General features: G+C 46.5%; 1 protein-coding gene across 1 annotated transcript; it reads right to left on the reverse strand.

Annotated features, from left to right (window-relative positions):
• Positions 1-5,038: 5,038 nt before the first annotated feature.
• Positions 5,039-15,806, reverse strand: FAM83A (family with sequence similarity 83 member A). Its single transcript, XM_030480200.1, has 4 exons — positions 15,309-15,806; positions 12,264-12,431; positions 10,639-10,763; positions 5,039-5,661 (listed from the first exon to the last, which is right to left on the reverse strand). Exons 1-4 carry the CDS (start codon positions 15,789-15,791, stop codon positions 5,115-5,117), a joined length of 1,323 nt encoding a protein of 440 aa, XP_030336060.1. The 5' UTR covers positions 15,792-15,806; the 3' UTR covers positions 5,039-5,114.
• Between the last annotated feature and the right edge of the window lie 225 nt (positions 15,807-16,031).

Below are 16,031 nucleotides of genomic sequence, written 5' to 3' on the forward strand. Positions count from 1 at the left end.
TACAGCCCTTTGAGAAGTTGCCTGGGAAACCTCTTGGAAAAATGGAATATCTCCTTCAGCCACGTCCAATTAGCTTTGACAGTTTGGTGACTTGATGCGATTAAACCACATCCCGGTCAGCCTGTTATGAAAGATGGTGACTTTGCAGTACACTTGGGTAAGCATTGACACACTCAGAGCGTGTTACAGAATATTTGGTTTAGTCATGCTTGCGCTTTGCTAGGTGGAAATTCTTGTGTGTGTGCGTGGAGCACTATATTTGTACGGCAGTGAAGCCCGCCTCAGGGGCTGGGAATGCTTTTAAGACTTCACTTGTGTTGTAAGTTTTCAGCAGAGACTGTCCATAACGTGCTGTAAATTAGAGATGATGGTGGCGTCAACAGTAGAAGGTCTTGCAGCAAAGACAGGGCAAACATGGAAAGCTTAGTGCCGAATGTGTCAGCAAAAAACTGGAGCAGGGACTTCTCCTGGGTTTTCCGAAACTGAAGGCCATAAGTAGCCACACAAGTTGTCTCTCATTTGTTTTGCCACAGCTCTCAAGTAGGTTCAGTATTTAGGACACCAGAACACAGGAGCCAGGAGCTGTATAGATGTTTAATGGGAACTCACAACATGATTTGGCTCCACTGAAGGTGGAAATAACATTGAAGCTGTAGTAGCAGCAAATTAAATACTTGCCAAATGTTGTCAGTTTGCGACTGAGGTGTCCAAACTACACAGTGGTCGGGAGACTCTTTGGTGTGTGCAGTGTTTGACTTGAGGTGGTGGCTCAGGCTGGGAAGACAACAGTTAACCCCCTGCTGGCTCCGGAGTGGAAGGCAAGCGGCAGCTCTTACCAACAGGCAGTATTTTCTCAAACATAGCAATAAACCCCCAAAAAGTTGGGTTTAATGACTGCAAAGCAAACAACATGAATGTCGTTCTGAATGTGTTGCATCGTTGCTGTCCCAGAAAACCAGTGTTTATTGCAGTGGGGCTGTGAAATACTCCTTTGTTCTACTTGTGCCTGGCTGGCTCTCATCTCAGCTACTTCAATTCCTCCTTTTTTGGCCTGCTCCTCGCTTCGTTGGCATGCCTCTTCCAGCTCCAGTTTTCTGTTTCTGATCATATCTCACGAGGGGTTTTGTGTTTCCGTCTTGCATTTTGAAGGCCTCATCATTGCTTCTGTGTTCTGCATAATTCTACATCTGCCTGCAATAGATTTCTTCATGTTTCGGCTCTTAGGAGCCCAAATAATCTATGATTGTGTGATTATTGGCATTAGTACACGCACCAGTGCTCCATGCAGAGCTAAAGAGCAAATTAGAGTATTGCAGACTGCAAGTGAGAAGCCATTGACAGTTACTGAGGTTTGATTTTGTTAGTTTAACACTTGCTCATGTTACAGACGCTTTGGGAAGGACTCTCTTATCCTGGTTCTGATGTGTCTGGAATGGTTTCTGTGTACAAACACAATCTAATTGTGTATCTTGTTTTTGAGTCTTTCTGGCTGGCTTTGAGGTGAGGGAACAGGATAGTGCTGGAACTGGTGACATTAACAGAGTTTTCTCCATCACAGAATGGTTTGGGTTCAGAGGCACCCTAAAGCTCATCCAGTTCCAACCCCCTGCCACGGGCAGGGGCACCTTCCACTAGAGCAGGTTGCTCCAAGCCCCTGTGTCCAACCTGGCCTTGAACACTGCCAGGGATGGGGCAGCCACAGCTTCTCTGGGCACCCTGTGCCAGCGCCTCAGCACCCTCACAGTAAAGAACTTCCCAATAGAAAACATAAATCCCCCCCTCTTTCAGTTTAAAGCCATTCCCGCTTGTCCTGTCACTGTGTGGTGGGTTGACCAAGGCTGGCTGCCAGGTGCCCACCCAGATGCTTTATCAATCCCCCTCCTCAGCATGCCAGGGAAGGAGAAAGTAAGATGAAACAATAAAGACTTGTGGGTTGAGGTAAAGGCAGTTTAATACAGAAAAAGCACAGGCTGTGTGCAGAAACAGAGGCAAACAGAAATCTTCATTCCGTACTTTCCAGCAGCAGGCAATGGCATTGTAAAAATGATTATGGCAGTAACCTTCAGATTGCTTACGAAGAACCAAGACTTAGAGCACAGGGTCCTGCTTGTACCTCCAGCCAAGAGCCACCTTTATTGCTGGCCATAACAAAGCAGTTGAGCTGGTGCCAACTTTGCTTTCTTTACGGTACCTGCACACACACTGGAAGAAAACAACAATGTAAGCAAATCCAAGGCAGGAACTGGGGCCCTGCAGAGCACCGCTCTGAGGCCAGCTATGGTTCTGAGGCGCTCAGGAGAGTGATTTGAGTTCTGCACAGGCCCGTGCAAAGCCCGGATAAGGCCCCAGGGCACTCTGGAGGGGAATTAGTGGCTTTCATAGGTTGTGTCCCCAGAGCTGGATGCAGCACTGCAAGTGAGGTCTCAGGAGAGCAGAGTAGAGGGGCAGGATCACCTCCTTCAACCTGCTGGTCATGCTCCTCTTGATGCAGCCCAGCACACAGCTGGTCCCTGGGCTGTGAGCACACACTGCCAGCTCATGTTGAGCTTCTCATCAACCAATGACCCAATGTCCCTCTCCACAGGGTTGCTCCCAACCCCTTCATGCCCCAGCTTGTACCGATACTAGGGATTACCCCAGCCCAGGTGCAGGCCCTTGCACCTTGCTGAGCTTCCCTGTGTTCACACGGGCCTCCAGCCCGTCCAGGTCCCTTGGACACCATCCCTTCCCTCCAGTGACTCAACCGCACCACTCAGCGTGGTGTCACCGCGGGCTTGCTGAGGGTGCGTTGTGTGGCAGCGGGGTTTGTTTGAGCCCGTCCTGCGCAGCAGAGGGATGCGGTCTGTCAGCATCCTGCAGTGACCTTCCTGCCAGGCTGTTCCTGCAGCGGCCTGTAACTGCAGGTTCTCCTCGTCACTGGGTGTTCAGGCTTGTGGGGGCCTGCTAGGGGTTTTGGCAGAGCTCCTTGCTGAAGTTGTAAACTCTTCGTTTTCCTTTAAATGTGAAATTCCATTCATGTGATGTTCAAGTTCAGCCATTGTCTGAACTAGCACAAGCTGCATCCCTGATCCAGGGCTGAAGTCAGCTCTTCATTCATCTTGCTCCTTCTGGGTTGTTAGCTTGTCCCTTACCTACTTTTCATTACCTTGGTTCTCCAACACGCTTTCTAGGCAAATGATCCTGCCCCACAGAGATGAAGAGCTCCTTCATGCATTTCATGGGTCACGGCCTGAGGAAATGAAGGCTTAAGTAGCAGTGGTCTGCAAACTTCTCCGCATACCCTTCTCCGTGCCACCACCAGCTGGGCCACTGGGATCAGTGACTGAGCCGAGCTTAGAAGAAGAATCTTAATTAGGCCGAGGGAACCCAACTGTTTAATTCTGTTCCTGTTGATTTCAGAAGAAACAAAATATGTTTCCTCTTCACCTGGGCTCTGACTGACTGGAACTCCTTTCGCTTTTGGAAGAGAAGAGAGTGAGGTGCACGAGTCAAGAGAACATGAAGGAACAAAACGATTCTCAAAGGAATTTTAATGAAAGTCTTTTTTATTTGAATGCTTGCCATATTTAGATAATGAAGTAGAATTGTCACAGGAATGAAAATCAACTTTCCCTTCTTCCCAAGGAATCTAAAAAGTGTTGCTATGTACAGAATTTACAACTATATGCAGTAGTTTATTGTTACTCTGGACTCCAACAATTGATCTCAGAGGTAAAACCACGCACACCAAAGCTAGAGCAGGACATGCCCATCCTGTTCCTCTCATGATGTTCTGCAAACGTTACTGTCGTGCTTTCAAAATGATTGCTCTTCCAAGGATGAGAAACTGTCCTCACCTGAGGTCGTGCTGCTGCATACAACAGCCATCACCACAGCCTCAGTAACCGCATTCCTTCTCGGGCAGGTGAGAGGCGAGAGGAAATGGGCCAGATGTGCAAATGTGTTTTGGTTCCTGTTTTCTGTTGGAGTCAGATGAAAGGTGATATAAAGCAGGTTTAAAAAAATAGTCTACTGACAGATCAATAGATGTGAGGCGTCTAACTACGGGATTTAGGTGGAAATCCTTTGTTTCGTGAATTTTCTTACTGTTTTTTGCCTTTCACTTAGAGAAGCTTCCTTCGTTTTCATGGATTATTTGGCAGAAAGTTTCTCTGTTTTGCTTCAAGCTGCTGAACTTCTGTAACTCCCTCTGTAACTGCAGTCAGTGGGCACTACCCAGCTTCTCTTTAAACATTAGAAACCTCGAAGAACTCTGAAATAAAGCACTTTCATCTCTAACTTAACATTCAGTCAAATGACCATTGAGAGGATTTCTAATATCCATGTGCTATTAAATGAATTTAACTCAGTCCTGGTGTGTTACTTGTAGGACTTTGCTTCTCCACTCAGCTTCATTTTCCAGCCTGGGTCTAGACATCTACTCTGCAATAAGGAAAACTGCTCTGAGCTGGTGGGATTGGAGGTGGTAACAAAGTGAGCTGAAGGCACAGAGTGGAAGTGAGCTGCAAGATGTCCTCCATAACCTGAACTGCCCATGTCAGCGTTCACAGGCCTTGTCCTAAAACCTCGTCAAGAGCCGTGCTTGCTGCTGTACCTCAGCCAGTGCAGAGCTACAAACTGGGCTTCCCCATCAGCCCTCAGGAGTCCTCCAAAATCAAGATGAGATGAGCACGGAGGTAGTAGACTGCTGCTGCCAGCACCGCCTTGGTTTGGTGTGTAACCGAGCCTTCAGCCTCCTCATGCCAGTGCTAAAATGCACAGCAATAAACTGTGTCTCACCCCATGCCTGGCCACCTGAAAAACAGTTACCAGCTAAATCTACTGCTACACAGGTACGCTACTGACGGCGGAGGGTAGGCGGCAGCAGCGTTGCACTGTGAGCAGCGTTATTTACATGTGTTCTTCCTGGGATCATGATGCGCCCAAGGTTTACACATTAGCAAGGCTTGGCTTTTTAATTAGGGAAACGAAGCATCCATAAGCAGCAAAACAAAACAGGAGGCTTAAAATCATCCTCATTTTGTATTATACAGAATTTCTATATTCATCAGTACAGGAGCGATTGCTAAACAGGTCCTCACTAGGCTTACTTGCAATTCAAACCAAGGTGGTTATTATGCAAACAGGTTACCTTGGTAGAGGCATCTCCAAGGTGAGTTTAACCCTGTCATGTTTGCTTCCTCTTGTCTAAGTCTTATAGGCCTGTAAACGTTCATGTTGTTATATAGAACTGCGGAGTTATCAGCCACATAGGGCGGCTGATAGTAGTTCGCCTGGATGGCCTTCTGTGGTGGTGAGGGGGTGAATGAGACGTAGTTGTGGAAGGAATTAACTCTATGCAGAGGTGACTGTGGGGCAAAGTTGTTGCTGAAGATGGGAGTTCTTGGGTTTTGCTCGTTCTCGTGGGTGCTGCCAGCGGAGAGGCTGCTGAAGGGATCGGACAAAGTGTTGGTGCTTTCCTTGTTGCTGCAGGGGAGGCTGCGCTGGGGGGCCCAGCTCCTGCTGAACAGGAAGGGCATGGTGCTTGGTGGAGTCTTCGGGCCCCTCACGGGCTTGGACAGCGCGTAAAGGTGTCGGAACTCTTCGTCAAACAGCTCCACAACTTGACCCGTGAACTTGGAGAGGAGGTTGCGGTGAACCTGGCCGCACAACCACGTGAAGCTGGAGGGACAAGGTAAGGGACAGCGTTAACGTCAGCCACTAAGGACTGGGGATCCCTGCAGGGGTGGTGCGAAAGGCAAATGTGCCTTACTGCTGAAGTTCTTGTCTAATCACAGCATGAAGATGGTGTCACAGTTGAATTTCAGGTCAGTTCACATCAGTGCTCTTTGACTCGGATCAACCTTTGTTACTGCAGCTGCCTCTAAGCCTTCCAGAAACCTTGGCAAGTTACACAACCTCCTAAAGCGAGCGGTGATCCAGATGCACTGCAGGACTAAACGTCAAGGTTTGGGTGTCTGATCCATGGAAAGGAGTTCAGACCCCACTTTTGGGTACCTCTTTTCCATGCACAATGCTTAAAGTCAGCTCTTACCGTGTCTTGTCTGCACACACACATATTGTACCTTCCCTGCAGAGTGCTGTGCCAGGTGTAACTCTCACCCACTCCAAACTGGCGTTAGAAAGAGTAGTGCAAATAACCACCCTTCGTTGTCATGTTGCCATACTTTTTCTGCATTGGTCAAGAGAACCATAAAACCCAACCTCCCCATTACATCCCACTCCCACAGAACAAACCACCACACCTGGCAAATGCTCATTTTCTTCACTACAGAGAAAATGAAATCATAAACATTTCCTTCAGCCTTTCCAACAATAAAAATACTACTTTGCCATAAAGTAAGGGAGAAACACCGCAGTCATTTTCATTCTGGTAGTCCAGAGACACACGTGAGGATACACCACAGCTTTTAAATGAATTTTCTTTTATGTGCCTCCCTAATCCACTTGGCAAACATAAATTCATGCTCTTTTACCAAACCACAAGGCAGCTTGATTGTGCTGTGCAGGCTGCCTTGTCAGAGCAGCAGCAATAAAATGAGCACAGTTGAGAGAATGAAATGTAATTACTCTCTGAGCTGACGGGGCTCGAGCTGTGCAGCAGAGGATACAAAGCAGCCCTGACTCAAACCTGAGGTTACTCTGTGTTTCAAACCTGAGGTTATTCTGTGTTACCAAACTGTGCCCAGGTTATTCCTGCGTGCCTTCATTAGCTACGCTGGATTTGCACGAGGATTTGGCTGTAGGTGTGTGCACTTCACATCTCGTGCTTGTCATGTTTTGACAAAAGGCCTCTGAAGCTCAGTGGGGCTGACAGCCTGAGCTGATGCTCAGGGAGCAAAGCCAGAGGATTTATAGCTGCCCATTCAGAGCATTCTTACACAGGGTTGGGTTTGGGGCACACACTGGTTTTATACTGATGGTTCAGGAGCAAGGGGAAGCGTGAAGAAATCACTAGTTCAATGCCACCAGGCTCCCCTACAGTCTACACTGAACATTTTATGATTGGACATGGAAATATACAGTAAGTTACTAGAATATAGCTTCTCCTCATCCACTTCGTTCTAATCATTCTAGATACGGACAAAACCTTGGGAGCCAAGGTGAAGAGCCCAGCAAGCTAAGTCCCAGCTGTGGGGTTAACATGTGCTGTGCCAGCTCCCCATTGCCTGTATTCACCAAGAAGCACTCTCTAAACCACTGCATGTCCTTCGTCTGGCAGTTCAGGAGATAATAAACCAGGACCAAATACAAAACCACACACAATTAGTCTGGGATATGTTTGCTGAAGGTTACAAACTCATGAAAGGGCTGAGGTGTGGAGTGCCAGGTTCACACTTGATGTGCTAGAGTTGTAGCTAGTTTACAAAAGAAAATTTAGAGAGAAATTAAAATCAATTACACTTACAGATGGCTTTTTAAAACCCAACAAAATCAAAGGAAAAAACCTGTTGAGCCCAATTTTGATAGTTTACTTGCAGTGTAACTTCCTGGACCACCTGGAAGATACTGGACAGATACTGGACAGATGATACCCATTTGTGGCTCATCAACCTTATCCGTAACCCTTGTGAGTAGAGAAAGTTGGATCTGTTCAACAGCCCAAAAATTCTCCGTGGATTGATGGCAATGGGTCAGCTGCAAAGCAACGAGGTGAGACCTGCCTGATTTTAGACAAACTTTGGACTTCATGTAGTGAGTCACAGCAATTTACATGCTGCGCTCTTTGCTGAACAAAATAGAACCTGAAATCAAGACTTCAGAGGTTTTCACTGGCTTCATTTTAAGAGGAGTGAATTCACTGGTTAGGTTTTAGGCCCTGGTTTGCTCCTTAGTTTACAATTCCAGGTGCTTTTCTGGGAAGGGCCCACAGAAGTCTGTCGTTGTCACTATCTGCCGAGAAGGATCATTTCTCTACCAGGCCTCTTTGAGTGAAGCACATCAGAAAGGCGGGAAAACACAAAGAGGTCCTGCTTTGGGCCAAAACTGTATCACAAATTCAGCCATTAACAGATAACTTCTCAGCTGCCTTTCCTTTTTGTCCCCAAACCTGGATCCTATCATTCATGATGGTGTGAATCAAATCCCACCTCTCCTGTCCAATCTCCATTTACCCTGGACTTGTTTTTTCCCCTCTGTGCTACTGCAGCTGCAGTTATTAGGGATGCTCCCATCCCTTGTGTCTACAGCACTACAGTAACATGCAGTTACACACATTCAACCTGAAACTGAAGGATGGGGTTTTCCAGCTGAGCTCAGGTTTGAATTAATCAATGTTGCCTGCTGGTGGGATAACCTCTGATGAGAAACCTGCCCCATCTGAACCGAGGCTTTCAGCAGAGCACCCCGGTGCTGGATGTTGGATACCAGCCTCTGCAGCTTTCAGAGTGGTGGCTGGGGAGGTTCTCAGTTGCCCCTGAGGATCAAGTCCTGTGCTTTCTGCTGCTCTCATTTTGCCTGCTTTAGGAGCGCTGAATTCATGCACTAACTTCAATTAATTAAAGAAAATGGAATAACAGGTATCATAGGATGGGGTAGAGTAACACAGAGGCAGCAAAAAGAAACACTGCATCCAAACCCCACACCACAGACATTGCCACTAAAAATCAGAGGAAAACTGTAACTTAAAACACTCACTCATGCCTGCACTTGTGCAGAGACATGGGCGGAACAGCCTTCAGAAGCTTCGCAGCTCTGGTCTGCCCTGTGCAGCAGGACCACGCTTACCCACACTGGCCCAAGCAATGACTTTTTAATGTGGTTTTAAAATCCACTCCAGCGCAGGAGATGCCACAGACTCAGTGGTGTTTCCTTTGCCTCTAACTAGTTGCCAGCTTCAGCCCTCTTCGTTGTCCATTGGGCAAATATATTTTGTCCTCAGACACCTGGGCTGTGAGCCAGGGTCCCTTGTAGGGCAGCGTGTCCTAAAGGGCTGTTTTATTTCCTCAGCCTGTTCCCCTCACTGCTATTACAAAGTCATGCAGAGCACAGCACTGGGGACATTCGCTGTTGTATTAGTTTCAAGATCTTTTGGTTTAAGTTTTAACATCTGTTCCAGTTCGATTTCCAACAAATGCATTACAGAAGAGTTTGAGGCTGTTTTGCTCAACATCATTCTTGTTCATACCTGCAGCAGCTGGTGGGTAAGGTTTAGGGAGAACAGCAAACTTTCAGATTGATAAAGTGAGAGCTAGCAAGCCTACAGAAATACCATGTACTGACAGCCAGCTATAACCCATGTGAACCTGCAGACTGGTGCTGAGCATGCTGAAGTTAAACAGTGTATAGATTTGTTCCTCACCACCATCTCAGCTTACTTGTTGGATAGGGGATTATGTACTTTGACAGGACTCTTGAGATTAGAAGATACTGCAACAGCAGTAGAGAATGGATGGTAGAAGTGACTGCACAGGACTTTGAGGGTTTTTCTTTTTCAGGCTTGAAAGAGAAGCCAAAAGGAAGCTTCTTGGCCAAAGAAAATAGATCTTGTTCTGGCCCCCTTCTCCCACAAATCCCTTACTTTTACTCTCCAAATCTGCTGTTGCATTTCCACTCATTTTTGGTGAGGGATTGAAAAAAACCTGAAATAACAAGAAAACCACAGAGCAGCCAATAAAAAACCACTGAATGTTCACTCATTTTGTCTGATGGTTCGTTTGAAAACTGGACGCAAACTGGATGCCCACCTCTGGACAGCTGAGCTCCTGCAGCCTGCGCTAATGCCACATATTCACCTTTCCCTTCGGTACTGTAGTTATGACATCTTCCTGTGCCGTGGTTTTATCAGACTAGAGGCATTTAAGCTTCCAAATCATACACTGGGATTAAGAAAAGATAATCTCATCCTTTTAATTAAATAATCACTTCTTGTCTTTTTTTTTTATGTGGATTTCTAGGACACAGTCATTTGTGAAGCTTATCTATGTAGCCACGGGGCTTAGGAACTTCATTTATTTGATGCAAGCTCCGTCTCCTGAAATTCCCTGACCGGAGGATTTTGGACCTGAATTTAAAACCCTGTTGCTAAGGTGCTACATCCTCTACCTGAAATAATTGTAGCAGCCCAAAAGTGGAGAGTTAGAGACTCAGCTCACAAACTAAGGAAACAAAAAGGGAAGGTACAACAATCACATAGACACACGCCGCCTACCTGTTATTGGAACACAAGGCAAAACAGTAAATCTCTGAAGTATTTCTGTTTTACCTTTAATCACTAAACTTGTCACACGGAGAACAAATCCTCAGATAAGCTGAGTGACATATGCTACATTAAGAGATCCTGAGGGAGATGGAAATGTATCATGTCTCATGATCACAGCATTCAAAGACCCAAACAATGAGGAAAACACAATATTGAGCTACACACATTCCTAGTGCTGCTCCAGGGACGCACCAGCTGTTTACTCCAGTTTCTAAACATTTAAATTAAATGCCAGGCTCCATAAACAGCTAACATCAGCTTTAAAGCAAGTTAAATGGATTATTGAGAAATGGCACCTATTTGAAAACATGACAGGGTTTTGTTCAAAAAACACCCAACCTCACCCATCCAAAACCTTCCACGGCACTTTTTTGTGTGAAGGAATATTATAAATCATGAAAGAGCAGCCAGCCACGAACTGCAGTGGTTTGTCTCACCTGTAAGAGCCAGAGAGCACGTATTTCCAGTCAGAGATAAGGAATTTTTCTCGTATTTGTCCTGAGAATTTCCTGCCTGATTTGGCACAGTAAACCTCTCCAGTAACGCTGCGGACTGAAATGTTCTGCAAATAAAGAGAAAGGAGCGAATGACATTCTTTTTCATATGAAATATCCAAAGGAAACGGCCCTTTCCCCCCACTGCCCTTAGCTCTTCACTTCCCCAATGTCAGCTGTGAGTTCTTCATGGTCTCTCTAATGTTATATTTGAAGATTTGGGGCTAGAGGAAACACAGGCAAGCTCTCTCCTCTGCCCCAGGGTTACTTCTTTCAAGAGGAATATAAACTTGTGCTGTGTAGTGATAACTGATGCTACCTTGACCAAAAGGAGACGTGTCCATAGCTGAATGGTCTGCAACCTCTGCTGACAATCCAGCAACACGCTGCTCTAGCTGTAAGCTTTCTTGTTTTACATTGGCTATGGCACAATACAGCAGAGCAATACTTCTGCTCTTCCAATCCACCCGGGCCTGCAAGGACATACGTGCTGCTCTTCTGATGCAGCCCAGATGAATGCCGTCCTGCAGGATCTGATGCAAGAACATGTGTGAGTGGAGAGGCCCATGCAATGCTCTGCACTGTCCCTGTACCTGAGCAAGTGCATTTAAGGCAGGCCAGGCACGCAGACCTGACTCTGCTGTCCATACAACACATTGCAGGGCCTTAGTAAATGAGTGGCACCAAGGATTTGGCTCACACGTTGTCGAAGCCTGTGTATTGTAGTAGCATACTTACAATACACAGCACAGGCTTGTCCTTCCTAAGGAGCGGGTGTTTACAGACATGCAAACACTATTATGAGCACGTTTTATTAATTTCAGTTTCTTTGTACATCTGGGGTGGAATTCAGCTGTTGAAACACAAGTGTCTGGTGCACGTAAGATGCTCTCAGGTCTACTGCCTGTTCTCCAGCTGCTGTTCCAGAAGTCTGTTGCCTCTGTGACATCAGCCATCCCCACAAAGATGCCACAGGTGCCCTAGACCATCTAAGCAACAACTGAAATGGTCCCTAGGAAGTTTATTTTTAAGGTCAGTTCCCTCTGGCAGACAGGATTCTATGATTGATTGTGGCAGAGGTGAAGGTGGACTAAGCTAACCGCCAGCTAAATTTGAGGCATGATCTCTAAAACAGGACTTCATGTTTTATCAGAAACCACATAGTGCAGCCGAGGTACTGCCATGCAAAATGGTTTGTGTGCCTGCTGCCAGTGGCTGCCAGACCACAGCTACTGCACAGTAATTAAACAGAAGCAGTTGTAATGCTAGACAACTAGTTATAATGTTAGACAGCTCTACTCAGGGACTTAAGCTCTGTTTTAAGACTTCAGGGCCCAGATCAGTTTCATCTAAGCACCTAATGGAAATGCTTTACCTTCTTATAACATCCGTGGGAATATGGAGGCTTCCTCAGAGAGGAATTAGGTGCACTAACACTACCTCTGGAAATCCCTCGCTCCCTTTTAATTACAAGGTGGACTGACCCTCCCATAACCATGCTTCTAGCTCAGAGTGCCTAAAGTTGTGCAGCTGAACCTGAGCCTGATCGCTTCACAGAGCCACGGTACCTTGAAGAGATCCTCAGCAATTTGCAACTTGTCACACATCTCCGAGAAGAGATTGATACTGCCGTGATCCAGCAACAGGTAGACAAAGACCATGCGCTTGTTGGCTGCCTCCAGGAGGTCACAGAAAATCTCAGTGTCTGTGAACACATCCATCACGATAGCTAGCACCTAGGGAGAAGCAGCAGAGGCGTTACCACAGTTGATTTACATCATTTATGGCTGCCTGAAATGTCATTTATTTGGTTGAAAATCATACTACCACCAACAGCCATCTTCTGAGGGTATTTCTTCTGGTTTTCTCCCTAAGTGCCTGAATCAGGAAACTGATGAGACACATTGCTGCTTTGTTTTATTGCTCATCTAAAGCCAATATAAGACGCAACTTACGCACTCCAGTTAAGCTCTTTTAATCGTAAAACACAACATGACCCATGAATTTGCAGGTGAGATTAAAGCACTGGGGATAATATTGAAACCCTAATCAGAGAATAATGAGGATGTAGCTAAAATAAGAGACTGCAGCCCCTGCCAAATGGCTGACTAGCTTTTGTGAGCCACGTGCATTTAGCAAGAATCACTGCATGACGCTTTCTGTTAGGACTTACACCTGGAAGGGTCCTGGCTTTAAATCCCCACTCTGTTGTTGAGTGGGGTGATGGACTGCAACAACTCTGTCTGTTCGGTTTTGGTATTTCTAATAGTGATCTTTAAACTGACTGTTTCAATGGAGCCATGCATCCATGCTTCCCAATTCACAACTGGCAGGACAGTGTGTAAAAGTCTAAGGACTGGGCAAAAAAGCCCTGACAGCTACTTAAATGCACAGCCTTCAGCCAGTGTGGATCCAGGGAACTGTAAATGTGATATAAACCCACCTCCATACTCCAGCCCCTACGCTCAGTGTTGGGCATGGCCTTTTGAAGGTGCTGGTGGTCTTCATTGATGTCTACTGTTGTCCATAGAAAAGGGCATCTCCCCAGAGCAATCCAGCCCAGCTAATGCCTGACTTATCTTCAGAAGGTGCCTTTTCCTCCACTGATTTGAAAGGGAACTCTTGATAATTGCACTCACAGGATATCACCTTCAATCAAAATGAATTTTACAGTGTCTTTGCAGATCTGTCTTACTGTTTACTTCCAGCCTGCACTGAATCTTACTCCAAAGCCTCTTCCTACACCTGCCAGCAAGCTTAATTCCCTTCATCACCAATGGAAATGCTACAAGACCAAGCACATCCTGTGTGGCCAGCATCCTGTTCAGGCAAGCCAAATTATTCACAGAGAGCTGAGGATCCCACACCTTTCTCCTGCTGCCAAAGCATGGTGCTTCAGAAAGGGCCTTGCCAGGGCCAGGTAAGCAGCATGAGTATGTCCAATATCTCACATCCGCTCTTACTGCTGATTCACCTTGTCTTTCTAAACAGCACAGGACTGCACCCAGCCTCACTGTAGCCCCAGAGCACCCTCTCCAGCACTGCTTTTGCACGAGCTATTCCAAATTTGTGTTTCTGCACCTGACTTTCCTCTCTGACTTGCAGTACTTCTCACTGCTTTTGCCTGAATTTCATTTCAGGATTTGTGCCTATTCCACAAATGTGTTAAGATTATTGTAACCACTCATCAGTCCTTTGCAGTTTGATATCAGCCACAAACACAGTGTTTATTCTGTTGTGTAAGTTAAGTTGTTAATGGATATACCACATACTAGGCTATCCGGGATGGGCCCATATCAGATACTCATTAATACATGCTTCAGTTGAAAAACTGTACTCAAAATGAAGTTGCCAAATTTATGCTGTAAGTGTTGCTCTGGCACCCTCTTGTAATGTAAATGAGATGGTTAAGAAGGTCATGTGAACCATGGATTTATATTCCGTTTCTCGCCTTTTTCCCTACAAGTTTTCCCCTCTTGGGACAGAATATCAGCCTGGGTTGATACTTTGCCCTGATGCTTATTTTATTATTCCTGAGACATTGCTCCTGCTGCTGTATCTTTCTGATGCTGCAACTTCAAATGACTGATCTATAATACCCCTGATGTGCTGAGCACTTGTAGCCTTTGACAGGGCAGTTGCCAGTGGGGATTCTTCTCCCCTGCCATTACACTCCTCATTATCAGACCCAGCACTTGCCCTTGCAGGAGAATAGCACAGTGAAAGTTTGTAACTGCAGTGGGCTCTGCAGCCTGTGCCGGACAGCGGGACCTGCGGCCTGGGTTTGTTCCTGGCCATTCCCCTGTAAAACTGTTAGTGACATCTCAAGTTTATACATGAGGAAACCACCCAGATGATCATAAACACAGCCCTGCAATGTCAAATAGCTTTTCCTAGGAAAACAGGGGAGCTGCCAGAACACACATGGCAGAGGCTTTTTGCCCCCCTCCAGCTGCTTAGCTTCTGGTTTCCCCACATGTGGACACCCTGGCTTGCATCTGGCACCTCTCTGCAGCCCCCCATCACCTGTCTGTTGTCAGGGGCATCATCTGCACCTTTCCCATGTACCAAGTTACACTGCAGTTTCTATACGGAGCCCATATGGCATTTTTAGTGACACTGACAACATATTATGGATGCAAGGTCTTCTCCCTGAATAATTCCCTTTCTGTGGGGATGGCTGCTGGCACACCAGACACACATGCCCTTCTCCAGGCTCCCCTTCATCCACATCTCACATGAACAACTGCTAATGGCTCACAGCTCACTTTAGCTTAATTCTCATCACTGGATGGAGCTCATCCTGCTGGTGATGCACAAGAGAGGACAGAGCCCAGGTGCCCTTTCTACAGCACATTTGCTCTGCCACGTTAATGTGAGTTTAAAAGAAGAGGGAATGTTTTTTTTTCCTAAAGTCACCAACATAAAAGGGTGTAGGTGTGACTACACAAGAAAAAAGCAGCACTGCCTGCGTTCAACAACAGGCTCTTTACAGCCACTTTCTAGAGCAAAGCTATACTACAATGCAACAGGCTGGCTCGGACCAAACACCCTGTTTACATGATCTTTTTTAAGACAACTGGGTGCAGAGGGAACAGCAATTCTCTCCGTACCTGAGTGGTTTTGTTGATGTACCGGCGTATGATGTCTCTGATGTTGCTGTTCTTCTCTGTCTGGAAATACACAGTGGCAGTGGATTTTTCCTTTAAATAAGGCTTGTCTGCTGTAATCCATGTGTGCAGCAGAGCTGGCTCGCTGCTGTCAGAAATGGTGGGGAAGTAGGTCCCTGAAGGGAGTGACCTGGCATCATTCTGCTTCGGCGCTGCCGCCCCATCGGCGGCCAGGGACTCCTCCGCATAATAGGACTCCCTGGCATTATCCTTGATGTACTGAGCTTCCACTGAGGAGAGGAAATCCACCTCACCCTCCTTATTTAAAGTTTCCAGGTAAGACATTGTCCCACCATCCAGGAAGGCGTCAGTGGCTAACCTTATGCTTTCATTGTGGCTGAAATCCGCTTTTGTCAGCTTCGAGGACTGGCTCTTGATATCCTCCAGCCTTTTCCTTATCTTGCCCAAGTGTCTGGAGTGGCTCATGGCTCTCTGTCGCAGGAGATCTGCCGGGCAGGCACCATGCATATGCATGGGGTAGGCAGCGCAATGGTCCTTGTTTGGACACTGCATCGTGGCGTGAAATCACCTCGGCTGAACGAATCAACTATGAATAAAAATAAAGAGATCTGATTACCTCAGGCAAATTCACACTCCCCGATTCCCTTGGTACAATTATCTTTAAAAAAACCCGAAGCTCAGTTCTCAGGTGGAGGTGTACTTCAG

This window comes from Strigops habroptila, chromosome 1, assembly GCF_004027225.2.
Source record: "Strigops habroptila isolate Jane chromosome 1, bStrHab1.2.pri, whole genome shotgun sequence".
Classification (NCBI taxonomy): Eukaryota; Metazoa; Chordata; class Aves; order Psittaciformes; family Psittacidae; genus Strigops; species Strigops habroptila.

Bases quoted from the DNA above. Each gene is read 5' to 3' on its own strand.
- FAM83A (XM_030480200.1), bottom strand. From the start codon at position 15,791: ATGAGCCACTCCAGACACTTGGGCAAGATAAGGAAAAGGCTGGAGGAT. The intron at 12,432-15,308 runs GTACGGAGAGAA...GCTTCTCCCTAG, and splicing joins ACATCAACAAAACCACTCAG to GTGCTAGCTATCGTGATGGA. The intron at 5,662-10,638 runs GTGAGACAAACC...TTGTCCCTCCAG, and splicing joins GTGCTCTCTGGCTCTTACAG to CTTCACGTGGTTGTGCGGCC.